The 27204-nt window shown below is 40.4% G+C and overlaps 1 protein-coding gene across 1 annotated transcript in view; it reads right to left on the bottom strand.

Moving 5' to 3' along the window:
* LOC110506270 (protein kinase C-binding protein NELL1) overlaps positions 1-27204 on the bottom strand; it is a 407912-nt gene that overhangs the window by 35134 nt on the left and 345574 nt on the right. Inside the window, exon 15 of the mRNA XM_021585706.2 lies at positions 10775-10870. Coding sequence (XP_021441381.2) covers positions 10775-10870 — 96 coding nt within the window. The remainder of the gene's footprint in view (positions 1-10774; positions 10871-27204) is intronic.

The raw sequence follows: 27204 nt of genomic DNA, 5'->3' as shown, positions 1-27204 counted from the left end.
ATAATTCTCAAAAATAGAAAATAGCATTTTAAAAATCATCTGCAAAAGTTTCCGTAGGAACTACACAGTGTTTATGCTAGCTACACCCAGCTCTGCTGTGATGGTGTATGGGGCTGTCCCATTTGTATCTCCTGTCCCATTTGAGCTACAGTCATGACATTTTATATCTCTTCACGAGTAATCTAATGTAGCAGGTGTAAAAGAAACACCTGAAACTAGATCCCCTATATGCTGGTCTTGATGAGAAGGAAAATAACTGTCAGGGGAGGTTCTCTTCTGCACTGTTTAACCAATCCAGGAAATGTGGAGGAGGAGTTAAGATGGAGTATCTCCTTGTGAACATCCAAAAGCAGAAGTCACATCACAGGCTCTCTTTCCATTTCCCCTGAAAACCGGAACAGAGTCTACCTCATGAGCAACAAGTTTCCCATAAGAACCTATAAGCTCGGCGCATTACATTTTCCGCAAATTATACATTTTGTCCCCCACCAAACTTTGAACAATAATATCTCCTTTCCCTTTGGAGCTACAGTCATTAAATATTTTATCTCTGTCATTAATCCAAGCAACATACATTTGAAAAGTTGTAACTAATTTGCCCTAGGGTGGGCACTGGATCATTTGTGGAAGACAATTCTTTCCACAACACTACGATCATGTCACCTCAAGAGCTTCATTAAGTGAATGAATAGACAGGAAACATACACGTTGGCACTTTATCACACAATCTCTCTCTCTCCATTTCAATAGCCTCACAGGGAAAAATAATCTCTACATTACCGTGTTATGAGAAAAAAAATGCTACATAATATACAGACAGCACCGTCATGGTACAGTATGTGTGCCGAGTGTGTGTACACAGGAGTACGCATTGGGGAATCACTTTGCTACACAGCTTTGAGTGATTCTGATCCAATCTTTGACTGAATATAAACAAATCAAACAGGAGGTAGGTGTAGCCTTATAACACTGTGGATGATTATTTAAATGTTATGGTCGCAAAGGCTATTGCAAGACAGAATCAGTTATTAGAACAGAAAGGATGTCATATTTAATGTCAAAGGACAACTATGAGTATCTGGGATTCAAAATATGCAATATTGTTACACTTGTAATGAATGTGTCAATTTGTATTTTTTTCAACAGAATGCTACTATAGGTTTTATATGCATTTACTGTACACGTCTAATGCTTTTGATTTAAGTGACATGCTATATTTTTTAAAGAATTATGAATAAGTTCTACAGCATAACATAAGTTATTATTTTGTTTTTTCATTAAACTTTTATTTTAATCAGGAGAGCCCATTGAGATAAGGGTCTCATTTTCAATGGTGCCCTATGGACAACAAATTCAAACAAATGTTTTTTTAAACATACCAATAATAATACAGGTTACATTTTTTTTTACTTGACCACAATCCGTTTTTATAATTGAATCAAAACAATGCAATTCTCATTTAAGAAATTCAACAGAACGGGTTTGGTAATGTTTTTATATTTCAACAACAAAGTTAGGTAAGTCGGAAGCTTGTTTAGTAGAGCTTTGTAAACAAAAGGGAGTAGTGAATTGATCTACGGGACTTTAATGAGGACCAGCTAACCTTTTTATACAGGATGCAGTTATTCATATTAAAACAAATCATTTGTGATAAAGCAAAGGGCACTATGGTAGACGGCATCCAAAGGTTTAAGAGTAGTGGCTGCTGCATTCTAGTAAATTGTATTACCATTGTACAGTCAACTTTCCTGCTAGGTTTTGAGCATCTGCTTCCTGCTGTGTAGAGTGAGGCAATATCTATAAAAAGAAGTTGACTTTAACCATTTACACTGGTGGGAATAGACCTATATGGATAGGGCTACATTTTAATGTTTCTTACAGAAAATTATGAAAAACATATGCATAACCATGGTAGCAAATGAAAGGGAAAAGTTTGGAGATAATGCGGAAATTAGACCAAAAGGTGAAAACACAACAGTTCACCTGACAAGACGGAATCTAAAACATGAAACACTTGATTTTATGTGCGTTTTATATTTACTGTACTTCTCGCCACATTTGTTGATAAGGACATCTGACAATACTCTGGATGCATATGACTATTCCTGGAAAATGTAGGGTAGGTGTAGCATAAGACAAGAAAATTACAAAGGTTTGAGTGAGAGGACTAACTGGTGTCTCCAAGTTGCCACACACCTCTCCAAAATGTGCACAGTTCCTGAGCAATTTTAATGCACTTTTATGACCCAAAGAATAGTCTTCAACTATAAGGGATGGATCAACATTTCCGGAATGGGTATTTGAGAATACACGGAGCTGGTAAAAATATGTTGAAAATTCATTCTGAAAAATTCTAAATAAATGATATTTAATTACCATAAAGATTCCATGAAAACTGGATAAATATGTAGGCTATAGCAGCCTATAGGTAAATAGTGGTTTGTTCCTTGTCTTCTCTCTCTTTGGCGGTGATGTGAATGATGAATGATGAATAACTGTAGTTGTGTGTGCAGAGGCCTGTCGGTTGAGCAATTCAAATCCGACGTAACAAGAACAGCCACAGAGAGAACTCTACCAGGGGTCGCTAAAATGATTGTCCTCAAAACAGTGTTATCGACTTGGGGCTCATGTTGGCCTATGACACACTTGAACTCGCCCTACTCTCTGATTGCTTAACTTACTGAAATGTACCACCTCTATTGCGTATGCAAACAAACTGATCCAACACATGAACCTTATCATCACACCAACAATCTAGGATCCAAATTCACTGCATGCCTGCCTTGATGTTCATGAAACTCCACGGGATCCCTCTTGCGCAGTGGAGCCCAGAACGATGTGACCACATGGTTACTGTGCTCTCCTTACACCACCACGAATCGAAGGGCGTTCAAATCACTTAAAAGAATCCTCATCATGATCTGTTGCCTAGTCCAACTCGTCACTTATTATTACAAATCGAAGATTATCACTTCTCACAATTGTGCTCGTTTGGTGAAGTTAGATCAAAACAGAATCAATATTTCGCAACATCCCAATGATGAATTCATATTTTACATAACTGAAATGGATATAATAGCATAAAGGCTAGCCTACTGTAACAACACCTCCTCAGTCATTTAACAGTGTGTGCAACTAAGCAGGACATACGCTTTGATTAAAACAAAATAGGGCGACAAGAAAGGCTAATAGTTTAACAACATCTCCTTTAATTTGCCCATGAAACAGTAATCCAGGAAGATCTAAATGTGTATTCCCATGAAACTGATTGAGATTGGTAATGCAGTTTGGACATTTCACCGGTAGCACATGAAGAATTCACGATTGACAGTGATGATGGCCTATTTTGAAATTAGGTATGTCAGACTTGGTGTTTGAGGGTGATAAAAATAGAATTTTTTCTTCTGACAGTATGTGTGGGCTTAGGAAGACGTTTCAATTGGAGGATGCATTTTATGCAATGCCTATTCTACAATGATATTCAATAGGCTACATCTGTCGGTGTATACATTGATTGAGAAATAAGGACATAATTTAAATGTGTTGCACTCCCTCACCTAAAAAAAATAGCACTACCCCACTGCACATTGCAATTGATATTCCAACCCTGAGCACCAGCCTGCTCTGCTCATGATGATGAAAATGTTTTTTATTCTGCCTAACCAATACTGTGCTGTGTTGGCCTACAGTGGCAGTTCAGGAAGAGTCAAATATTTGTTGTTGATTAATTAAGGACTAGTTTAAAAAAAAATAATATCTTGCATGCGGACCAGCCTATAGCCTATGTTCTGTTCAGTTTGAGAGGGTGAGCAGGTAGATGAGAAGGAGAGGAGGACCGAAGGTCAACTTTGATAGCTTGCTACTACTATACTAAACAAAAATATAAACGCAACATGTAAAGTCTTGGTCCCATGTTTCATGAGCTGAAGTAAAAGTTCCCAGAAATGTCCAATACACACAAAAAGCTTTATTTATCTCAAATTTTCTGCACACATTTGTTTACATCCCTGTTCGTGAGCATTTTTCCTTTGCCAAGATAAACCATCCACCCGACAGTTGTGGCATGTCAAGAAGCTGATTAAACAGCATGCTCATTACACAGGTGCACTTTGTGCTGGGGACAATAAAAGGCCACTCTAAAATGTGTAGTTTTGCCACAGTGCAACTTTCAGCACCATCAGCTGTCCATTTCTGATTGATTGTGCCGCAAATGCTGCTACAAGTTTCAGCACCACATTGTAGGTTACTCAAATCTGTCACATTGTTAGGTCTGTCGCTGTTAGGTCCACCAGAGCTGTAGCCAGATAATTTAATGTTAATTTCTCTACCATAAGCTGCCTCCAACGTAATTTTAGAAAATTTACATCCAACCAGTCTAACAACCACAAACCACATGTAACCATGCCAGCCCAGGACCTCCACATCCGGTTACTTCAACTGCCTGGATCGTCTGAGACCAGCCACCCTGACAACTGATGAAGATGATGAGTATTTCTCTCTGTAATAAAGCCCTTTCGTGGGGAAAAACTCATTCTGATTGGCTGGGCCTGGCTCCCAAGTGGGTGGGCCTATGCCTTCCCAGGCCCATCCATGGTTGCGCCCCTGCCCAGTATTGTGAAATCCATTGATTAGAGCCTAATTTATTTATTTGAGTTGACTGATTTCCTTATATGAGGGAAATCTTTACATTTTTGCATGTTGCATTTCTATTTTTGTTCAGTATATAATTTATTTTAATAAAAACAATATGTTTCTTGTCCATGGTGCATTTATCAGAGTTATTGACCTAACAACGAGACAGATTTGAGTAACTTGTGGTGCTGAAACTTGAAGCAGCAGTCACGCCACAATCAATTGGAAATGGACAGCTGATGGTGCTGAAAGTAGGCAAATTTCAGTAGGCATAATTTGTTTCAACACCTGTGATCCCACAACCTTCTTGTACGCAGCCCTGTGTGCAATCAAAATTCCTGTAAGCATTCCATGTAATGGGGTCGCCCAGGGAGCCACAAAGGCTATAACCACCAGTTTACAGAATGAAATGCAGTTTCTAAAATAGCATATCTAAGGATCTGGTCTGTCCAAAAAGTGAGGGGGGAACGCTAAGGATGTTCTCTACTATCCACTTTATATTTTAATATTGTTTTGGGTATATTGGAGGGTCAAGTTTTTTTTCTCAAGCATTCAGGGAGAGTTTAGGTTAAATATATTTTGCTGAAGGGAGGGCCATCCATTTTCATTTCAGACATCCAATTTTCTCCATGTAACCCTTATTATAAATAACTTTCACTCCCTAAGGTACTTTTTTGTTGTTGGAATAACTAGAGGAAGCACACTTACAGTTGTTTGGTTTGGAACACAACCCTGCATCCCGCCATTACACAATTACTACTGTTTACGCAATCCCAAAATGGTCCATTAAAAATCGCAATCTAGGTCATGTTGGCATAATTTGAAAGCCTGTTCTATTGCTTACATGACTAGCTAAGTTATAAAATAGGATCTTACAGTGTTTGGCTTTGACAAGGCAATTCAGAGAAACAGACCGTAATTTTGGAGCGCATAGAAAGGAGTGATGAGCGCAAGTTTTTTAACAATAAACATAGGTTCATTCTGATCAAAACAACCCAGGGTATGACGACATGTAATCTTGTAACTGTACATCCAACATAGTGATCTTAAAAGCTTAAAAGCTTTTTATAATCCTGAACGTCTTGTCTTTCAAAAATACATTTGGTCATCTTAATTTACAGTGACAATGATCAGACAACAAAAAATATGCAAAGTTACCCAATTAGCGGGAGGTATGGGGACAACTTCTTGTCGGGATTGGTGTTGAACCTCAGAACGACTGTCAGTCAAAAACCATACAGTGCAAAGCTGAACTCTAACGCATGTCTGGTATGACCTACGTATGTACAGCCACTATGTTCCAATTTAGGTGCTTAATAGTGCCCAAATCGGCCATTTTTTACCTGTATACAGGTACGAGTGGAAAGGGTTGAATCTTAGCTTTTTAACAAGCTCATGAGTATGCTTTTTTAAAACGTTAAATCCTTGTCAATTCAAATGCTCAGATATTTATAGGCGGGAACCCAATCGATGAGAGAATCCTTCAATGAATAAATATCTAGTCCATCTAAAACATTTTTGCAAGAATTACAGGACATTTTAATGTGGTGAGAACTGAATATATGTTTTAAACCAACCAGGGCTTTTTGTAAGGCAACCAAGTCAGATTGCAGCTCTAACAACGGCTGGTCTACAGTTGGGGCAATGGCATAGATAACAGTATTGTCAGCATACAGACTAATTACAAGTTAACAGATATATAAATAATATTGGTCTAACATAGTAAAGAGAAAAGGACCCAATAGCAACCCCTGTGTTACACATTTCATGATATCCAGGAAACTAGACTTAACACCATCTGAAATCAGTGTCCTGTCTGACAGATAGTTCTCAAACCACTTAAAAGAAGCCTTATCCAGGCCTATTTCAGTCAACCTTGGAATGAGAGGCAGCACAATTATGTGCATTATCTAAGCAGTTTAACACATCTGAAACAAGCCTACCAGCTGAAATGGTGAAATGTCCAGGCCTAAAACCTTATTGGTGCACATTAAGAATAAAGTTTGAGGTGAAAAAAGTTATTGGCTGAAAGTTGGCCGGGGATTATACAACTTTGGAATGGCAAGATAATTTGGAAATTGTATGGTAGCTATCTACAGCGCCAGAAACTATTCAGACCTCTTGAATTTTTCCACATTTTGTTGGGTAACAAATTGGGATTAAAATGTATTTAATGTCTTTTTTTCCTTATTCGAGCTACACCAAACAATCTGTCAAAGTGGAAGAAAAAATCTAAAGAAAAGTTCAGATTAATGACAAATAAAACACTAATACACAGTATCTTGATTAGATGAGTATTCAAACCCCTGAATCAGTATGTGTTAGAATCACCTTTGGCAGCAATTACAGCTCTGAGTCTTTTTAGATACGTCTCTAAGAGCTTTGCACACCTGGATTGTACAATATTTTCCCATTATTCTTTTTAAAACGCATCAAGCTATGTTAAGTTGATCATTGCTAGACAGCCGTTTTCAAGTCTTGTCAAAGATTTTCAGGACGGTTTAAGTTAAAACTGTAACTAGGCCACTCAGGAACATTCAATGTTGTCTTGGTGAGCAACTCCAGTATATATATTTGGCCTTGAGTTTTAGGTTATTGTCCTGCTCAAAGGTGAATTTGTCACCCAGTGTCTGTTGGAAAGCAGACTGAACCAGGTTGTCCTCTAGGATCTTGCCTGTGCTTAGCTCCCAAAATGAATCCCTAGTCCTTGCCGATCATGAGCATATCCATGACATGATCGGGGCGGCAGGTTGCCCGGTGGTTAGAGCGTTGGACTAGTAACCGAAAGGTTGCAAGATCAAATCCCCGAGCTGACAAGATAAAAAATATGTTGTTCTGCCCCTGAACAAGACAGTTAACCCACTGTCATTGAAAATAAGAATTTGTTCTTAACTGACTTGCCTAGTTAAATAAAGATAAAATAAAACAAATGATGCAGCCACAATCATGCTTTAAAATATGAAGAGTGGTGCTCAGTGATGTGTTACATTTGGCTTCACATATCTTAATTGTAAAGGGTTTAAACACTGTTTCCCATGCTTGTTCAATGAACCATAAACAATTAATGAACATGCATGCACCTGTGGAATGGTCGTTAACCTTTCTGACACAGGCATTCCGCTAGCGACCCACCTGCTCTGACAGCTGATGCTTAAAGTTAGTGAGGGAGATATGAGTCTCCAGCTTCAGTGATTTTTGCATGGATGGAAAGGCGGCCAATGGAGGAATAGGCTTTGGGGATGACCAGTGAAATATACCTGCTGGAGCGCGTGCTATGGGTGGGTACTGCTATGGTGAACAGTGAGCTGAGATAAGGTGGGATTTTACCTGGAAACAGTGGATTTGGTGACAAATATGGAGCGAGGGCCAGCCAACGAGAGCATACAGGTCACAGTGGTGGGTAGTATATGGGGCTTTGGTGACAAAACAGATGGCACTGTGATAGACTACATCCAGCTTGCTGAGTAGAGTGTTGAAGGCTACTTTATAGATGACATTGCCAAAGTCAAGGATTGGTAGGATAGTCAGTCTTACGAGGGTATGTTTGGCAGCATGAGTGAAGGATGCTTTGTTGCGAAATAGGAAGCCAATTCTAGATTTAATTTTGGATTGGAGATGCTTAATGTGAGTCTGGAAGGAGAGTTTACAGTCTAACCAGACGGAAGAAGTCTGTTGAAGCCCCCTCGGACGGTTAGGTCGGCAACACATTTCCATAACAGACTGACCAAGTGAATCCAGGTAAAAGCTATGCTCCCTTATTGATATCACCTGTTAAATCCTCTTCAATCAGTGTAGATGAATGGGAGGAGACAGGTGAAAGAAGCATTTTTAAGCCTTTAGACAATTGAGACATGGATTGTTAAGTGTGGCATTCAGAGGGTGAACAGGCAAGACAAAAGATTTAAGTGCCTTTGAAAGGGGTATGGTAGTAGGAGCCAGGCGCACCAGTTTGAGTATGTCAAGAACAGCACCGCTGCTGTTTTTTTAATGCTCAACAGTCTCCCATGAGTATCAAGAATGCTCCATTCAAAAGACAACCAGTCAACTGCCGAAAGCATTGGAGTCAACATGGGCCAGCATCTCTGTGGAACGCTTTCAACACCTTGTAGTGTCCAAATTGAAGCTGTTCTGATGGCAAAATGGGGTGCAACTCAGTATTAGGAAGGTGTTTTGTACACTTAGTGTATGTAATGCATTGTCATACAAAGTTTAAAGATAACATATTTACTTTGTAAACCATACAAAAACCATGTCTCTGTTGCTAACAAACAGTCATGGGTGGTAACTACAATTCACTAGAAAGGAACTCTGGGAAATATGCAAATAAGGTAGACTCAATTCTCAAGTTGAATTACAAGTTCAGTCAACCTAAAATTCAAAGTTGAGTGAACATACAATTCGACTTCAGAATGTACAGTTGAAGTCAGAAGTTTACATACACTTAGCCTGGAGTCATTAAAACTTGTTTTTCAACCACTCCACACATTTCTTGTTGACAAACTATAGTTTTGGCAAGTCGGTTAGGATATCTACTTTGTGCATGACACAAGTTAATTTTCCAACAATTGTTTACAGACAGATTACTTCACTTATAATTCACTGTATCACAATTCCAGTGGGTCAGAAGTTTACATACTGTACACTAAGTTGACTGTGCCTTTAAACAACTTGGAAAATTCCAGAAAATGATGCCATGGCTTTAGAAGCTTCTGATAGGCTAATTGACATAATTTGAGTCAATTGGAGGTGTACCTGTGGATGTATTTCAAGGCCTAACTTCAAACTCAGTGCCTCTTTGCTTGACATCATGGGAAAATCAAAAGAAATCAGCCAAGGCCCCAGAAGAAAAATTTTTTTTAGACCTCCACAAGTCTGGCTCATCATCAACGCCTGAAGGTATCACGTTCATCTATACAAACAATAGCATGCAAGTATAAACACCAAGAGACCACGCAGCATCATACCGCTCAGGAAGAAGGCGCGTTCTGTCTCCTAGAGATTTGGTGCGAAAAGTGGTGCGAATAGTGCAAATCAATCCCAAAACATCAGCAAAGGACCTTGTGAAGATGCTGGAGACAGGTACAAAAGTATCTATAGTCACAGTAAAACGAGTCCTATATCGACAAAACCTGAAAGGCCGCTCAGCAAGGAAGAAGCCACTGCTCCAAAACCGCCATAAAAAAGCCGGACTACAATTTGCATCTGCACATGGGAACAAAGATCATACTTTTCTGGTCTGATGAAACAAAAATAGAACTGTTTGGCCATAATGACCATTGTTATGTTTCGAGGAAAAAGGGGGAGGGTTACAAGCCGAAGAACACCATCCCAACCATGAAGCAAGGGGGTGGCATCATCATGTTGTCGGGGTGCTTTGCATCAGGAGGGACTGGTGCACTTCACAAAATAGATGGCATCATTAATAATTGAACATGATGTGGATAATTGAAGCAACCTCTCAAGACATCAGTCACGAAGCTTGGTCGCAAATGGGTCTTCAAAATGAACAATGATCCCAAGCATACTTCCAAAGTTGTGGCAAAATGGCTTAAGGACAACAAAGTCAAGGTATTGGAGTGGCCATCACAAAGCCCTGACCTCAATCTTGTAGAAAATTTGTGGGCAGAACTGAAAAAGCGTGTGCGAGCAAGGAGGCCTACAAACCTGACTCAGTTACTCCAGCTCTGTCAGGAGGAAGGGGCCAACATTCACCCAAATTATTGTGGGAAGCTTGTGGACGGCTACCCAAAATGTTTGACCCAAGTTAAACAATTTAAAGGCAATGCTACCCAGTATTAATTGAGTGTATGTAAACTTCTGACCCACTGGGAATGTGATGAAAGAAATAAAAGATTAAATAATTAATTCTGTCTTCTATTATTCTGACATTTCACAGTCTTAAAACAATAGGTGGTGATCCTAACTGACCTAAGACAGGGAATTTTACTAGGATTAAATGTCAGGAAGTGTGAAAAACTGAATTTAAATGTATTTGGCTAAGTTGTATGTAAACTTCCGACTTCAACTTTATGTAGGTTCAGCTATATGCCCAAATGTTGAGCAAACTCACAATCCTATTGCATCTGGTTGCCATACATTCAATCAACATATATTTTTTAACAGTGTGGTACTACAGTCATACCTGTCTCACAGTGACGTCCCGTAAAGCCTGGGGGGCAGATGCAGGTGTTGGGCGACACACAGGTACCTCCGCTCCTACACCCCTCCTCGCAGAATGCTGGAAAGAGAGAGAGAGACAGACAAAGTAGAGAGAGAGACAGAGAATGTAGAGAGAGAGACAGAAAGAGAAACAGAGAGAAGCAGTGAGAGAAAGTGAGGGAGAAAACAGGGAGAAAAGGGAGAAAAACAGGGAGAAACAGCCAGTGCAAGAGTTTAATTCTCACACATCAATATCACAAACACAATCCTACTCCTACTGTTCTATTTAACAGCTTTGGTTTTTGTGGCTCAAATGACCAGTCCCTCACTGTGCATTACCTCCACCACACACAACCGTATTCTCAAACTTTAAATGGGTAAGAAGCCCGGCTCGCCGGCTTGGCCCCGGGCATGGAATGTGAGCCGCCTAGTGGGCCACTTTTGCTAAGCAGAACTGCCGCACGCAAGCACAGGTGTAAACACATTCTAAAAATAATGCCCTCCAGCATTTTCCAAGGTCACCATAACTCTCCATGGGGAGGAATAGTTTTAACTTCTATGCATTATCAGTAAGGGGTGAGGCTTTGTGGGTCCCACTTTGTGTGTGTGTTGTCATGTATGTGTGTGAGAGAAAACGTGTCTGTGTGTGCGCATGTGCATCATGTGTGTGTGGATGTGATCTTCACAACCCCCCAGGTGATGGATTGCAAAAGCACAATGTTGAACTAACTGTGACTTGTGCTGTGATTGTACAAGACGTGATCGCTCGTTCTCATTTTTGTATGGTTGGCCTTAGTAGAAAAGTTTGACAGTGTGCAGGTCTCCATTTCTTTCAGTAAGTTTAATTAATGACATGATTTTAAGGATGAGTCTAAATTGGCAAAAACTTTTATTTATAGTGTTGTATGTGTTTTACTGTGTGTGTGTGTGTGTGTGTGTGTGTGTGTGTGTGTGTGTGTGTGTGTGTGTGTGTGTGTGTGTGTGTGTGAGAGAGAGAGAGGCCAACACACTACACATAGGTCCCCTCGCTTTGGTTTATGAGTCCAATAAACATCCATTTGCTCACATAATGATCTCACTGGTCTCGGTATAAAAGCATGCTAAATATACAAACTGATACATAAGTGCAATAAATAACCACGCAGCACCGTGCCAAAACCCATTAGTGCTGTTAATTTGACTGGATCCCCTTATAAAGAAGTTATTTCAGGCACCTTATTTCAGGCACCTCATTAAGAGCCTGATTGTACTAATACACCTCACAATTAAAGAATGAATTAGACTGAGTCAATATAAGTGTATCTTCTTCTCTAATTATCATTTTATTGCAATCAGCATAAAGGATAAAGGGGGTGTAAGGGAGAGATTCTCCTCCACAGCAGCTCCAGTGGCCTTCAGCTCAACCATCCCAATGCCTAACTGAGACTGTTGCTGATTCACTACTTTTGGAGACATTCTTATAACCACAAATTGGCTATTTGACTTTCGATTAGAGTCCTAGATTGCCTTCCAGCACCGGGTGGTATAGGAATCATCCTGGCTCCTTGTTAACTGGCCCGTTCATGCTTGTTGAGCATCCAAGGATCCATTTGGGATGCGGGAACATCGAAGACTAAAGGAAATTCCTGTAATTTCAGGTTCCTCCAAATCCACCAAATGAATAACAGCATTACGATTCCACGCTAGGAAATTGAATTGACTTAATTAGTGCTGGGATGACTGTCGCACATCCCTTTAATGTGCTGTATTAAGAGATCGTCAGCCCTCTTCATAACGATCCTTCTCTAATTGGGGGCACAAATCTCATTAGGGGGACGAACGGAGCGAGCAAAGCCAAGCGTGACCGACTCCTCTGTTCAAATAAAATATGTCGGAGGAGAGCAGGGAGAGCATGGTCACATGTTATAGAGTGTTCCTGGATTCATTATCATGAATACAGTCATCAGTGATAATGGAGGCGGTCATTTAGATAATGGACGTTAAGCACCTTACTCTTAGCCTACATGCTTTGGCGGGTGACACCTCAGTAGTGGTGTTGTCAGGAGGAGACCTACATGGTCTGAATACCTACAGTACCAGTCAAAAGTATGGATACACCTAGTCATTCAAGGGTTTTTCTTTATTTGTGCTATTTTCTGCATGGTAGAATAACTACAAAACTATGAAACAACACATATGGAATCATCTAGTAAGCAAAAAAGTGTTAAACAAATCAAAATATATTTTCTATTTGAGATTCTTCAAAGTAGCCACCCTTTTCCTTGATGACAGCTTTGCAAACTCTTGGCATTCTCTCAACCAGTCACCTGGAATGCAGTTCAATTGAATTTCAGGCGTGCCTTGTTAAAAGTAAATTTGTGGAATTTCATAATGCATTTGAGGCAATCAGTTGTGTTGTGACAAGGTAGGGGTGGTATACAGAAGATAGCCCTATTTGGTAAAAGACCAGTCCATATTATGACAAGAACAGCTCATATAAGCAAAGAGAAACGACAGTCCATCATTACTTTAAGACATGAAGGTCAGCCAATACGGAACATTTCAAGAACGTTGAAAGTTTCTTCAAGTGCAGTCGCAAAAAAACATCAAGCGCTATGCCGAAACTAGCTGTCATGAGGACCACCACAGGAAAGGAAGACCAGGAGTTACCTCTGCTGCAGAGGATAAGTTCATTAGAGTTAACTGCACCTCAGATTTTCCCAAATAAATGCTTCACAGACACATCTCAACATCAACTGTTCAGAGGAGACTGAGTGAATCAGGCCTTCATGGTCGAATTGCTGCAAAGGAACCACTACTAAAGGACACCAATAATAAGAAGGGACTTGCTTGGGCCAAGAAACACCAGAAATCGACATTAGACTGATGGAAATCAGTCCGTTGGTTCAATGAGTCCAAATTAGATTTTTGGTTCCAACCGCCGTGTCTTTATGAGATGCAGAGTAGGTGAATGGATGATCTCTGCATGTGTGGTTCCCACTGTGAAGCATGGAGGAGGAGGTATGATGGTGCTTTGCTGGTGACACTGTCTATGATTCATTTAGAATTCAAGGCACACTTAACCAGCATGGCTACCACAGCATTTCTGCAGTATTGCACCATGCCACCTGGTTTGCGCTTAGTGGGGCTATCATTTATTTTCAACAGGACAATGACCCAAAATACACCTCCAGGCTGTGTAAGGGCTATTTGACCAAGCAGGGGAGTGATGGAGTGCTGCATCAGATGACCTGGCCTCCACAATCACGCGATAGTTACAGTGAAGCATACAAAGACATTCTAGACGATTCTGTGCTTCAAACTTTGTGGCAACACTTTGGGGAAGGCCCTTTAATGTTTCAGCATGATAATGCCCCCGTGCACAAAGCGAGGTCCACACAGAAAGGATTTGTTGAGATCAGTGTGGAAGAACTTCACTGGCCTGCATAGAGCCCTGACCTCAACCCCATCGAATACCTTTGGTATGAATTGGAACGCCGACTGTCGGCCTATTTGCCCAGCATCAGTGCCCAACCTCACCAATGTGTGGCTAAATGGAAGCAAGTCCCCGCAGCAATGTTCCAACATCTAGTGTAAAGCCCTCCCAGAAGAGTGGAGGCTGTTTTGGCAGCTACGAGGCAACTAACTCCATGTTAATGCCCATGATTTTGAATGAGATTTTTGACAAGCAGGTGTCCCACATACTTTTGGTCATGCAGTGTATTTGATTTAGAATTTTAAGACCCCTTGAAGTATCAAAATAAAATATTGTGTGTAAAAACTGTATTTGACCTTACTGCTATTAGCCCATACAAACATATAGGACAACACTCACTACATGGAACAACATCCCCCCCCCCCCCCAAAAAAAGGACGTTCGTTCTGAAGTGTCTGTCCTGTATCTGAGAGACAAAAGAGAGATCAGGAAACATTTAAGTATTTAACCCATTATTTTTTTGTACTTTTATAAATGTATTCAAATGCTATGGGGGGACCTTCAGATGAGTCTTGTGAGGCCTGTCGGCGTCCTAGAGCAAAACAACTGACATGTATGTGTTCGTGAGAGTCTCATCTTTCCACAGATAGGACATAATATGCCAAACTGTTTGGACTCTAAAGACAATTTTTGTGAGAAGACCAATTTTCGGGTTGTCACATGGTTTGAAAAACACAGATCTAACTCTGTCACCTTTCACTGGAGACGCAGAAGTGTGATTTAAGAGGATATCTCTGGCTTAAACTGGCGGCATCATACGAGACAACCGGGTCAAATCGGTCTTATGTTGCAAAATTTGAAATTGTGTTTTTTGCATTGGATAAAATTATAGACTCAGAGCTACAAAACGGTATATCATACACTACAGTTGAGGAACAATGGGAAAGTAACTTTGCTTTGAAAGTTGATAAACTTGTAAACTCACTTTTGAGAAAATGGCCTGGAGAGCTCTTCTTTGTCTACACCCATTCAGCATTGCTCACATCCTCTTAAGCTTTAGCCCCGCCCATCTCTTTAAGGGTTGATCTGAGCATTCTGTACTAACAGCAGCAGTCAAGCACCCAAGCTATTTTACTAGCTACTTCCATACATAAATGAGCTCACTGAACATTAGTCGCCCTAGGAGAGCTGGTTAGGCTATTATGTTATCCAGAGCATTGTTGACTGCAACTGTGCTGTCAGATTGTCCGTTAGTAAATTCATAGCGTTTCTAGCCGATGAGTAGGGTTAATCCGAACGTTCTGACCTCACAACGGCAGTCAAGCACCTAAATTAACTTGCTAACATTGGCTAGCTTGCTATCTATTTCCAGTCACATAATGAGAGAACACCCCACTCTAACCACTCTAACCATTTTACGAACTGCTGCTGGCAACAATTAAATTACACTTTTTTGCCGACGTTTACTGACACCGGCCATATTCAACGGGTGTTGAGCGTTTGATGAATTTACAGTTATTCTACGCTCTGGCACACTTAGACGAGAGTCTTTTGTTAAAACATGTAGCTAGCTAGCTAGGTAAACAATGAACCATAATCCCAACTAATGACGTTACTACCCTGCATGCATCTGCAGGTAGCTAAGCAACCAGGTTCAATATTAGCTAGCTGACATTAGGCTATAACTAGTCAAGCAAATGTCTCTGAGATAAATGTTATGTTAGATAGTGAGACAGCCAGCTAACATTAACTAGCTAACAGTACACTAACTTGAAATGAAACCACTTTCTGTCAAAATTAGAAAGGTGTAATATGTGACTCGATTCAGGAAACTAGGTTTAAGTCGCAAGTCAAGACTTCACAGGAGAGCTATCATTTTGCAACATGTGCTCATAAGTGTAGGGGTATTGTCAATAGTAATCTTGTGCACATTTACCTGAATTCTACTATTAGCTCTGCAACTTTAAATCCAAATCAGGAAGCCTATTGTGGCTAGCTCATCAAGCTATATAGATTGTGTTACCATGGATACTCAATTTTGTCTGTTACATACCCTGAATACAACAGGTGTAGTAGACCTTACAGTGAAATGCTTACTTATAAGCCCTTAACCAACAATGCAGTTTTAGTAGGTGATCTAAATCTTGATTGACTTCCACGATCAGTTTAAGAATATATTTCTTGAGCTCTACTTGACTGGGCTGATCAGGAAACCCATTTGGATTCATGTAAAAGCCCAGCCAGAGCCCATACTTGAACCTGATAGAACAGCTCTGGAGAGACTTGAAAATAGCTGTGCATCCAACCTGAGCTTGAGAGAATCTGCAGAGAAAAAATTGTAGAAACTCCCCAAATATGTGACAAGCTTGTAGCGTCATACCTAAGAAGACTCAAGGCTGTAGTCGCTGCCAAATGTGCTTCAACAAAGTACTGAGTAAAGGGTCTGAATATTTATGGGAATGTGATTTATCTGTTTTTTTATTATAAATTATCAAAAAAAAAATCTAAAAAGCTGTTTCTGCTTTGTAATTATGGAGTATTGTGTGTAGATTGATGAAGGGGAAAAAACAACTTAATCAATTTTAGAATAAGGCTGTAACGTAATACATTCGAAGGCACTGCATGCAGAGAAAGAGAGCACAGAGAAGGCTATTGAATAAAACACGTCTCCGGATTACATCTTCAAACTAAGGGCATCCATGGCATCCGTGACAGAGACGGAAAATGTAAAAAAAAACACTTTTTAAATTCGAGCCGGCCGGTCACGATTGTTAAGATCTTTTTTTTTGCCCTAGGTGTTCCTTCATTACCTATATTATTCAGAGCTTTACTCTACTTTCTGCATCCCAGAACCTTGTTTGGAACTTGATTTTTCTCATCCATTTTTACCTCTCTGGCTGATAAACATGCCTCTATCAAGGGACTGAGTACCTACTTTTTGTATATAAAGCGGCTCTTCAGAGATTCCCCCACTACCTTAGCTCACGTATTAACTGGAGAGCCATACATTTTCAGACCCTCTCTCTGGACTGGTTGGGTCTCTACTTACCTGCGGAAAAATGCTTATAGATTTTATGCTCTTAGCTCACGCAATAGCCTTCAGGCCACCTTGAAATTTAATTTGATGTTCTCCATTGGACAGTTTAGTTTGAGTTTAAGGGAGTTGATATGTGAGAGTTGTATTTGTTTAGATTAATATTTACTGTATGTTCATAGGGCTCTCTTGCAAATGATGCCCACCCTGTGTAATTAAAAGTAACATAAAATGTTTTTGTTATTCACCCAATGTTCGTGGGTCTGATGGGTTTTTAAAACAATTTACGTAAAAATAGTTGACACTTAGATGTTGACATCAATTACAAGCAATATAGACAGCATACATGGTTAATATATGCCATTTACCTCTGCTTGATCACATTTATTTTTTTTGTATTTTTTTTAAATAAAATGTGATTTTTGTAAACAAATTATAATTGTCTCAAATAGAACCCCGTTCTATTTTAAAGTTCGGCAACTCCAACTCTCCTTGACACGCACACATTTATTTAGAAAGTTTTCAGATTTTACTCACTGTTTAAGTTTTAGTTTGATAAAAACATTCCTATTTTCTTTTTGTATGATTTAGTTTTAGTGTTATTAGTGCCCTATAAAATCAGTTGTCTAATTCTGTTAATTTTTTTCCCAAATTTCATTTTCCAAGTTTTTGCTCTTAAAAACCTGTTAAGGATATGGCAGACATATGCCCCCTTTGGAGAGATTGGGTACCCCTAGTAAACTGAAAAAAAAATCTGTCAAAAATTGCTAATATATGCAAATAAAAATTATTATTGGATAGAAAACACTCTAAAGATTCTAAAACCGTTGGAATTATGTCTGTAAGTATAGCAGAACTCACAGGGCAGGCATTCTTCCAAACTAGTTTTTGTGGCCATGAAAGTTGGAGCAACTTTGACGTCATGGCCCCCACCCTTCCCAACCAGTTATGATTCTGGGGAGACTTTCTATCTCTTCCGCTAGATGTCCTCTTTCAGTAGAGCTTTGAATCGTTCAAATCCCGCGAGAATTGACCCTATGGGAGTGAAATTAGTGCGTGCCACGAGAGAATAGGCTGTGCGTAGGGGCGCGAATTGGTCCCAGCCATTCCTTTGTTCCAGCACTCAAGAGAAGGGCAGACGATGGCCGATTGAATTGAAGTTTGTTTTGCGTGTCTAAAACATCAAAAAGCTTGCTTCTGCACTTAGTTTGACCTGTTTAGTCGACATATAATATGTAATTTTGAAGTTTTGATGCACAACTTTTCCGGACCATAGGACGTTTTGGGTGCATTTCAGCTGATGTTATTAGCAGTAGCTAATACAAAGACGCAAGACTTGAAACCAAACGATGTTTTGGGTAAGTATGAAGCCTTCCAGAACATTCTGAACGAAGACCATCGAAGGTAAGGGAATATTTATGCTTAAATCTGTGTTTCTGTTGACTCCAACATTACGTAGAAATGTAGCTTGGAACTGAGCGCCGTCTCAGAATATTGAATAGTGTGCGATTTCTGTAACGTTAAAAATAAATCTAACAAAGCGGTTGCATAAAGAAGCAGTGTATCTTTCTAACTATATGTAGAACATGTATATTTAGTCAAAGTTTATGATGTCTATTTACGTTATCTTGCCGCGCTACCTAGATTTCCTGCGGCCATTTTTGATTAATTTCTGAACGTGAACTCACTGTAAATGGACATTTATGGATATAAATGGCATATTATTGAAAAAAAAAATATGTACTGTGTAACATGTCATATTACTGTCATCTGATGAAGATTTTCAAAAGGTTAGTGAGCGATTTATTTTTTAATCCTGCGTTTGTTGATTGCATGTTTTGGCTATTCAAATGAGCTGTGTCTGGTGGTGGTTTTACATATATATGTGCTATGTTTTCGCCGTAAAACATTTTAGAAATCTGACTTGCTGGCTAGATGAACAAGGTGTTTATCTTTCATTTGAGCTATTGGACTTGTTAATGTGTGGAGGTTAAATATTTTTAAGAATATTTTTGCGTTCCATGCACCACCGTTTCAGCTGAACGTGGGAGGGTTGATTCCCAATTGGGAACCAATATCGTAGACAGGTTAAAAATCATTTTTATTTATTTATAGAAAACCCCCTAAATGTAATGTTCTAAGTCCACAACAATGCTTAAACCACATCAGGAAATGTTTAACGTCTCTGAAAAATCTAAGAGATCTACATTTTTCACTCACCTGAGCACCAGCATTGAAACTTGTTTGGCTACCATTTTTTCTGTAACACACATGTAGTTGCAGAGTTTGCAATTACACTAGTTTGATGCCAAAACTCCTGATATCATTATACCTGGTAGGAATAGGCTACATTGTAGTTAACATTTAATTGATAAGGTTTTTGGTTATGCTTTTCCATCTACCAGAAGACTGTTATCATTATCATCATTATCATCGTCGCTAATGGCTACACAAAGTGGTAGAATAACAAGCACACACACACAGACAGGGGCATTCCTGCATTGCCTCTTCAGAAAGTTTAAGAAAAATATGAATCAATGATGCATTTTGATTGTCTTTTGATAATCTTGGGCATATTAATACATTTTCTAATAAGTTCAACACATTTAGTGGATTTCCTACTATGTACAATACATTTGTTTTTGATTGTTTATGCAAACTAGTCACTTGTGAAATGCACTCATTCAAAATAACCTCCCAGTTCTCCAGCTCACTAGCTAGCTAACTACTACTTTGTGTCCAGTGGGGTTGTTACCGCTAAGGCAACAAGGGGATAAGGGGGTGACAGTCACTGGTTAAGGCAGTGACCCGCTTCCCTGTTCTGACTCCTCCACTCTATCTCAACTGGCGCAGGTACTTGTACAGACGTGTAGCTGGAACATTGGTACATAGTGGGATGCAACCCATCTGTCTAGACTGAAATAGTAGATAATTAGTCATAGTGATACACAAGATAGGCCTATTTGAAAAATCACCATCTCCTGGCAGCATTTACCTACAGCCCAAGATGGATTACAAAGGAAGATCCAACTGTGATCTGCCCAACGATGCCTCTCTACCAGACAAACAATGCATTTTGTGCACGCTTTGACAACAACAACGTCGAGTCGGGTGTTAGGGCCATCACCGACCCAGAGGACTGGGTGATCTCGCTATCTGAGGCCGACGTGAGAATGGTGAAACGGGCATCGTCCTCTTCGTCTGAGGAGGAGTAAGGATCGGACCAAAGCGCAGTGTGGTAAGTGTTCATGATGATTTTTAATTAAAACTCAGAACACTAAATAGAAAATAACAACGTGAATTTACAAAACCGAAACAGTACCATGTGGCCCAAACAATAATTTTGCACGCCCAATTTTTCAGTTTTTGATTTGTTAAAAAAGTTTGAAATATCCAATCAATGTCGTTCCACTTCATGATTGTGTCCCACTTGTTGTTGATTCTTCACAAAAAAATACAGTTTTATATCTTTATGTTTGAAGCCTGAAATGTGGCAAAAGGTCGCAAAGTTCAAGGGGGCCGAATACTTTCGCAAGGCACTGTATAAGGCTTTTATAATAAAAGGTGCATTTTTCAGAAAATTATCTTTCCCAAACTTGAAACTCATGTGCTGCTTATGTATGACAGTTAGGCTCAACACTCTACAGCCTTTCGTAAAGCAGATTCATGTGCTTAATAAAAAAATAATAGACATTTTTTTCGTGCCTTATGCTGGGCATCATTCTCAAGAGATAATATATAATTCACCTGTGATAGGCTAATAGTCACCCATCAGACTATTCTTGATTTAATCTAGTCTTTACATATACAGTGCATTCGGGAAAAGTAAAAGTATTCAGACCCCTTGACTTTTTCCACTTTGTTATGACAGCCTTATTATGAAATTGATTTACAAAATAAATAATTCTCTCATCAATCTACACATATTACCTCATAGCGCTCAGTACCTCAGACTGGGGAGAAAGTTTACCTTCCAACAGGACAGTTCTTGGTCATCTCCCTGACCAAGGCCCTTCTCCCCCAATTGCTCAGTTTGGCCGGCGGCCAGCTCTAGAAAGAGTCTAGAATGAGTCTTGGTGGTTCCAAACTTCTTCCAATTAAGAATGATGGAGAACACTGTGTTCTTGGGGACCTTCAATGGAGCAGAATTTATTTGCCACCCTTCACCAGTTATGTCTCGGAGCTCTACAGACAATTCCTTTGCCCTCATGGCTTGGTGTTTGCTCTGACATGCACTGTTAACTGTTGGACCTTATATAGACAGGTGTGTGCCTTTCCAAATCATGTTTAATCAATTAAATTTACAACAGGTGGACTCCACTCAAGTTGTAGGAACATCTCAAGGATGATCAATGGAAAAAAGGATGCACCTGAGCTCAATTGAGTCACATAGCAAAGGGGTTGAATACCTATTTAAATAAGGTATCGGTTTTTTATTTGTAATACATTTGTAAACATTTCTAAAAACCTGTTTTTTTGCTTTGTCTTTATGGGGTATTGTGTATAGATTGATGTGGAATTGTTTTTATTTAATCCATTTTAGAATAAGGCTGCAACGTAACAAAATGTGGAAAATTTCAAGGGGTCTGAATACTTGTTTTTTATTATTTTTGTTTGTTACTTTTTATAATTTTTTAAACTTTAGTTTATTTAGTAAACATTTTCTTAACTCTTTCTTGAACAGCATTGTTGGTTAAGGGCTTGTAAGTAAGCATTTCACGGAATGGTCTCCACTTGTATTCGGCACATGTGACAAATGGAATTTGATTTGATTTTGATTTGTTTTGAGATTACATTTGCATTGATGTCAGAGTGGCATCAGGGTGTGTTTTTGAATTCAGACCTCGGTCGTCGACACAGAATCGGATGTTGCCAACCTTCTTCTTAACAAGGACAACCAGAGAGCCCAGGGAGATGTGGATGGTTGAATACAGTCTTTAACCATTATCTTCACCTCCTCAATCACAACCTTCTTCATTGGGGATACTCAATAAGCCTTTTCTCTGATTGGCTGTTCATCTGTGGTTTGGATCGTGTGGGTTGCCTCCCGTGTTTGTCCCAGTCAGTCTGTACAGACCTTTGAACATTGGTACAGGAGATTATGTAAGGCTTCCTTAGTGGATGTGTCTGCATCAACCCTTTCCACAAGAGCCTTGATGTGGCTGTCCCTCAGATGGTCACTGTGGGGTGCTGCAAGATATAGCCCTACCACTGATGATCCTTCACAGCTGGGCTCGTCCCATCCGACCATGCCCTGGAGAAAAGGATGGTACTCCTGCCGTCCTTGATGTCATGCTCCATACATGCCTCTGCAGACCCAGCACAATGGGAAGGCTAGGTGTGACTTGTGCAGTACAAAAGGTGTCCTCTTGGAAAGTGTAGAGCATCTTGGTATGTTCACAGGCAGAATGGCTTTGTCCTTCTGCCAAGACAAACGATTGCTCAAAGCGTAGGTTCAAATCAAAGTTTGTTTGTCACGTGCGCCGAATACAACAGGTGTAGACCTTACAGTGAAATGCTTACTTACAGGCAATAACCAATAGTGCAAAAAAGGTATTAGGTGATCAACAAATAAGTAAAGAAATAAAAACATCTGTAAAAACACAGTGAAAAACAGTAGCGAGACTATATGCAGCAGCGAGGCTATACAAGTAGCGATGATACATACAGACACCGGTTAGTCAGGCTGATTGAGGTAGTATGTACATGTAGATATGGTTAAAGTGACTATGCATATTTGATGAACAGAGAGTAGCAGTAGCGTAAAAGAGGGGTTGGAGGGTGGTGGGTGGCGGGACACAATGCAGATAGCCCGGTTAACCAATGTGCGGGAGCACTGGTCGGGTCAATTGAGGTAGTACGTACATGAATGTATGGTTAAAGTGACTATGCATACAGTATATGATAAACAGAGAGTAGCAGCAGCGTAAAAGAGGGGTTGGGGGGGGCACATTGCAAATAGTCTGGGTAGCCATTTGATTACCTATTCAGGAGTCTTATGGCTTGGGGTATAAACTGTTGAGAAGCTTTTTTTGTCCTAGACTTGGCACTCTGGTACCGCTTGCCATGTGGTAGTAGAGAGAACAGTCTATGACTGGGCTGTCTGGGGTCTTTGACAATTTTAGGGCCTTCCTCTGACACCACCTGGTGTAGAGGTCCTGGATGGCAGGTAGCTTAGCCCCAGTGATGGGCCGTACGCACTACCCTTTGTAGTGCCTTGCGGTCGGAGGCCGAGTTCAGAGATTATTGGGGTTTCTTTATAAAGGGATTCTTGCAACAGAAGGAACAAACACCCTGTGTCCAACAATGTCTTGCACTTCACCCCCCGCACCATCACGGGTACTACGATCTTGGTCAGCGTCATCTTCCCTGGTTATAGAGCGTTCAGGCAAAACTGTATTCAGATGGACTTTGGATCTTGCGCCTTTGCCTCCATCTGGTGGCCACATTTCCTGGTCCTTAGCATTCACCCGGTTCCAGTAGATGGTCTGGCCTGACTAGTCAGCTTCTATGAGGGTCCCAATCTGCACAAGCTCATCAACTGTGTGGGCTGTCCCTCTGAGACTGCTGGCCAATTTCAAGTTACCATTTCCAAGTATCAGATTGACTATTTCCTCTTCAGTGTGACCAGGCTTCCAGCGCATACACATGATGTATGATTTTTAAGTAATTAATTTGTATTTTATTGCATGACATAAGTATTTGATCACTTACCAACCAGTATGAATTCCGGCTCTCACAGACCTGTTAGTTTTTCTTTAAGAAGCTCTCCTGTTCTCCACTCATTACCTGTATTAACTGCACCTGAACTCATTACCTGTCGGTCTTGCTGTGGGTGATTCCCTGATCCACCTCTATGCAGACGACACCATTCTGTATACCTCTGGCCCTTCTTTGGACACTGTGTTAACTAACCTCCAAAAGAGCTTAAATGCCATACAGCACTCCTTCTGTGGCCTCCAACATCTCTTAAACGCTAGCAAAACCAAATGCATGCTTTTCAACTGTTCGCTGCCCGCACCCGCCCGCCCGACTAGCATCACTACTCTGGACGGTTCTGACCTAGAATACGTGGACAACTACAAATACCTAGGTATCTGGCTAGACGGTAAACTCTCATTCCAGACTCATATCAAACATCTCCAATCCAAAATCAATTCTATCAATTCATTCTATTTCGCAACAAAGCCTCCTTCAGTCACGCCGCCAAACATACCCTAGTAAAACTGACTATCCTTCCGATCCTTGACTTCGGCGATGTCATCTACAAAATAGCTTCCAATACTCTACTCAGCAAATTGGATGCAGTCTATCACAGTGCCATCCGTTTTGTTACCAAAGCACCTTATACCACCCACCACTGCGACCTGTATGCTCTAGTCGGCTGGCCCTAGCTACATATTCGTCGCCAGACCCACTGGCTCCAGGTCAACTACAAATCTATGCTAGGTAAAGCCCTGCCTTATCTCAGCTCACTGGTCACGATAACAACACCCACCCATAGCATGCGCTCCAGCAGGTATATCTCACTGGTCATCCCCAAAGCCAACACCCCCTTTGACCGCCTTTCCTTCCAGTACTTTGCTGCCAGTCACGGGAACGAACTGCAAAAATCGCCTAAGCTGGAGACTTACATTTCCCTCACTAACTTTAAACATCAGCTATCTGAGCAGCTAACTGATCGCTGCAGCTGTACATAGTCCATCTGTAAATTTCCCACCCAATCTACCTACCTCATCCCCATATTGTTGTTATTTACTTTGCTGCTCGTTTGCACACCAGTATCACTACTTACACACCATCATCTACTCATCTATCACTCCAGTGTTAATCTGCTAAATTGTAATTACTTTGCTGCTATGGCCTATTTATTGCCATTTGCACACACTGTATATATACTTTTTTTTCAATTGTGTTGACTGTACGCTTGTTTATTCAATGTAACTCTGATGTTATTGCTGTTTCTGTCGCACTGCTTTGCTTTATCTTGGCCAGGTCGCAGTTGTAAATGAGACTCACCATGCCAAACAATCAAACATGGACTGCCTGATTTTTGTCATAGCACCATCAAAGGCATTTTGCAAGCATTGGCATTTACAGTCAATATACCGGAGAACATCTTATTGCCTAACAGCATTGAAATGTAACACCCAAAAATATCTTTCCACAGCCTTTAAGCGTGAAGCCAAATTATTTTATCCAACATTGTCATCTTTGTGGATCGGTTGCCTCGGGGACGGAACTGAGGCTACCTCAGAATGGGCACGGAGGTGGTTCATCCTGAGAATCTCCCATCTTCTTCATCCTGAGAATCTCCCACACACGGTGCATCAAAAGTTACTGTTAGATCCCGTACTGGACTTCTTCTGGTCACAAAGGGACCAGACATGAAATCTAAAAGAAGCCCCTCTTCCTGCTCAAGGGGAGAATCCTCCCTCTCACGATGCATATCAACACAAGTTGTAGAAGCAGCCATGGATAAGCAATCATATATATATTTGTCCTTTTGCGGTCACCATTTTCTGTAACACATATGCATAAACCAAAAAAATACAGTTTATAACTGTGGCAATGAATGCCACAAAATCCACCTTTTTAACACACAGGGTATATTTTGCCTGGCAGCAAACATTTACTACAGGCTGGGATGCGTCCACTACCACATCTTCACTACCATCACTTGTTTTCTCATTTTTTTATAAACAGAATATCTTGCATAACCAAGCTTCACCTGCATAGGTATTTGCTCTTCATCAAAAAACAACAGGATTGGCAGACTTTCTTATTCTTCTCCATTAACCCAGCGGGTCAGACGCCGGGCACCAATCACACCAGTAATTCTATTCAGGCATTTAACCTGAACATCCGTCGTCACCCCTGGGATGACTCCTTTGAGTGGTGCTCGACTCCAAAGTTCAAAACACAAAACTTCTGTTTTCTGGATTCTTTTGACACTCACTACAATCTTCCTCTGTTCTTCAGAAATACAATGAATCAAAATAAGACCCCTCCTGGTTACTGACAGACAGACAATTTTCCCAGAGCATACTTCACCATTTTCGACAACTCAAAGAGATCTTCCACATATGCGTCCTTACTCAACAAACACATCCCAACAAGAAGTGATTCATTATCATTCATACACGTATCCACTCCAATTTCCTTTTTGTTCCAGTTTTCGATACTAATGTTGTTCAGTCAGATCATTTGTCTTCACCAAATTTGCTTGACACGCTGCTTGAATCAAACTGTTCATCCGCTTCCACCATATTTCTCCCCACGCAACCAGCTCTCTCAAAATTGGCTTGCAGACAAATTAATTTGGCACTTTTTGCTTGGCCACGCCTCCGACCGCACCCATACCTATAGCATGCTACAAAGGTCCAGACTGTGGTGGAGCTAATACATGGTCCACCAGGCACAATACCACAGCACAAACATGTGCATAGCCACTGCAGTTGTCACAATTCAGATCCACACGTGTTTCCTGAACTCCGTAGATAGTAACGAAATGGTACACGTAGTTGATGACCGTGCAGCTGCCTTTACTGGATGACATGCCTTCATCAATCAAGTACTTGACTTGTTGTGGTATTCCTTCACAGCAGATACCAAACAAGCCACATTTGCGAGGAGTTAAAAAATAGATGGGACCTGGCTGCTCAGGGTCAGAAGAATAGTGCACCAGCAAACAACAAAAAATAACATTTGAGAAATGAAAATGAGTTGTCAACCCCCAGCCGTCCAGTCTCCATTGTCTGGACCTGTTCACTTTTCTATGAAATACAATAGATGGCCATAATCACCCCCAGAGACACCTGGCTAACTTGATGGGTAATGTTATCATCTGGTGAAGTGGTCTTTTGTTTAGACATGTAGCTAACATGCTAGCTGAATAATCCCAACCCATACAGTAGCAATACACACAGATTGTGATAGCTAGCCACCATGCATGTAATTATGG

This window comes from Oncorhynchus mykiss, chromosome 26 (genome assembly GCF_013265735.2).
Source record: "Oncorhynchus mykiss isolate Arlee chromosome 26, USDA_OmykA_1.1, whole genome shotgun sequence".
Lineage (NCBI taxonomy): Eukaryota > Metazoa > Chordata > Actinopteri > Salmoniformes > Salmonidae > Oncorhynchus > Oncorhynchus mykiss.
The sequence above is the reverse complement of the archived record's forward strand: the minus strand, read 5'-3'. Positions and strand labels throughout refer to the sequence as shown.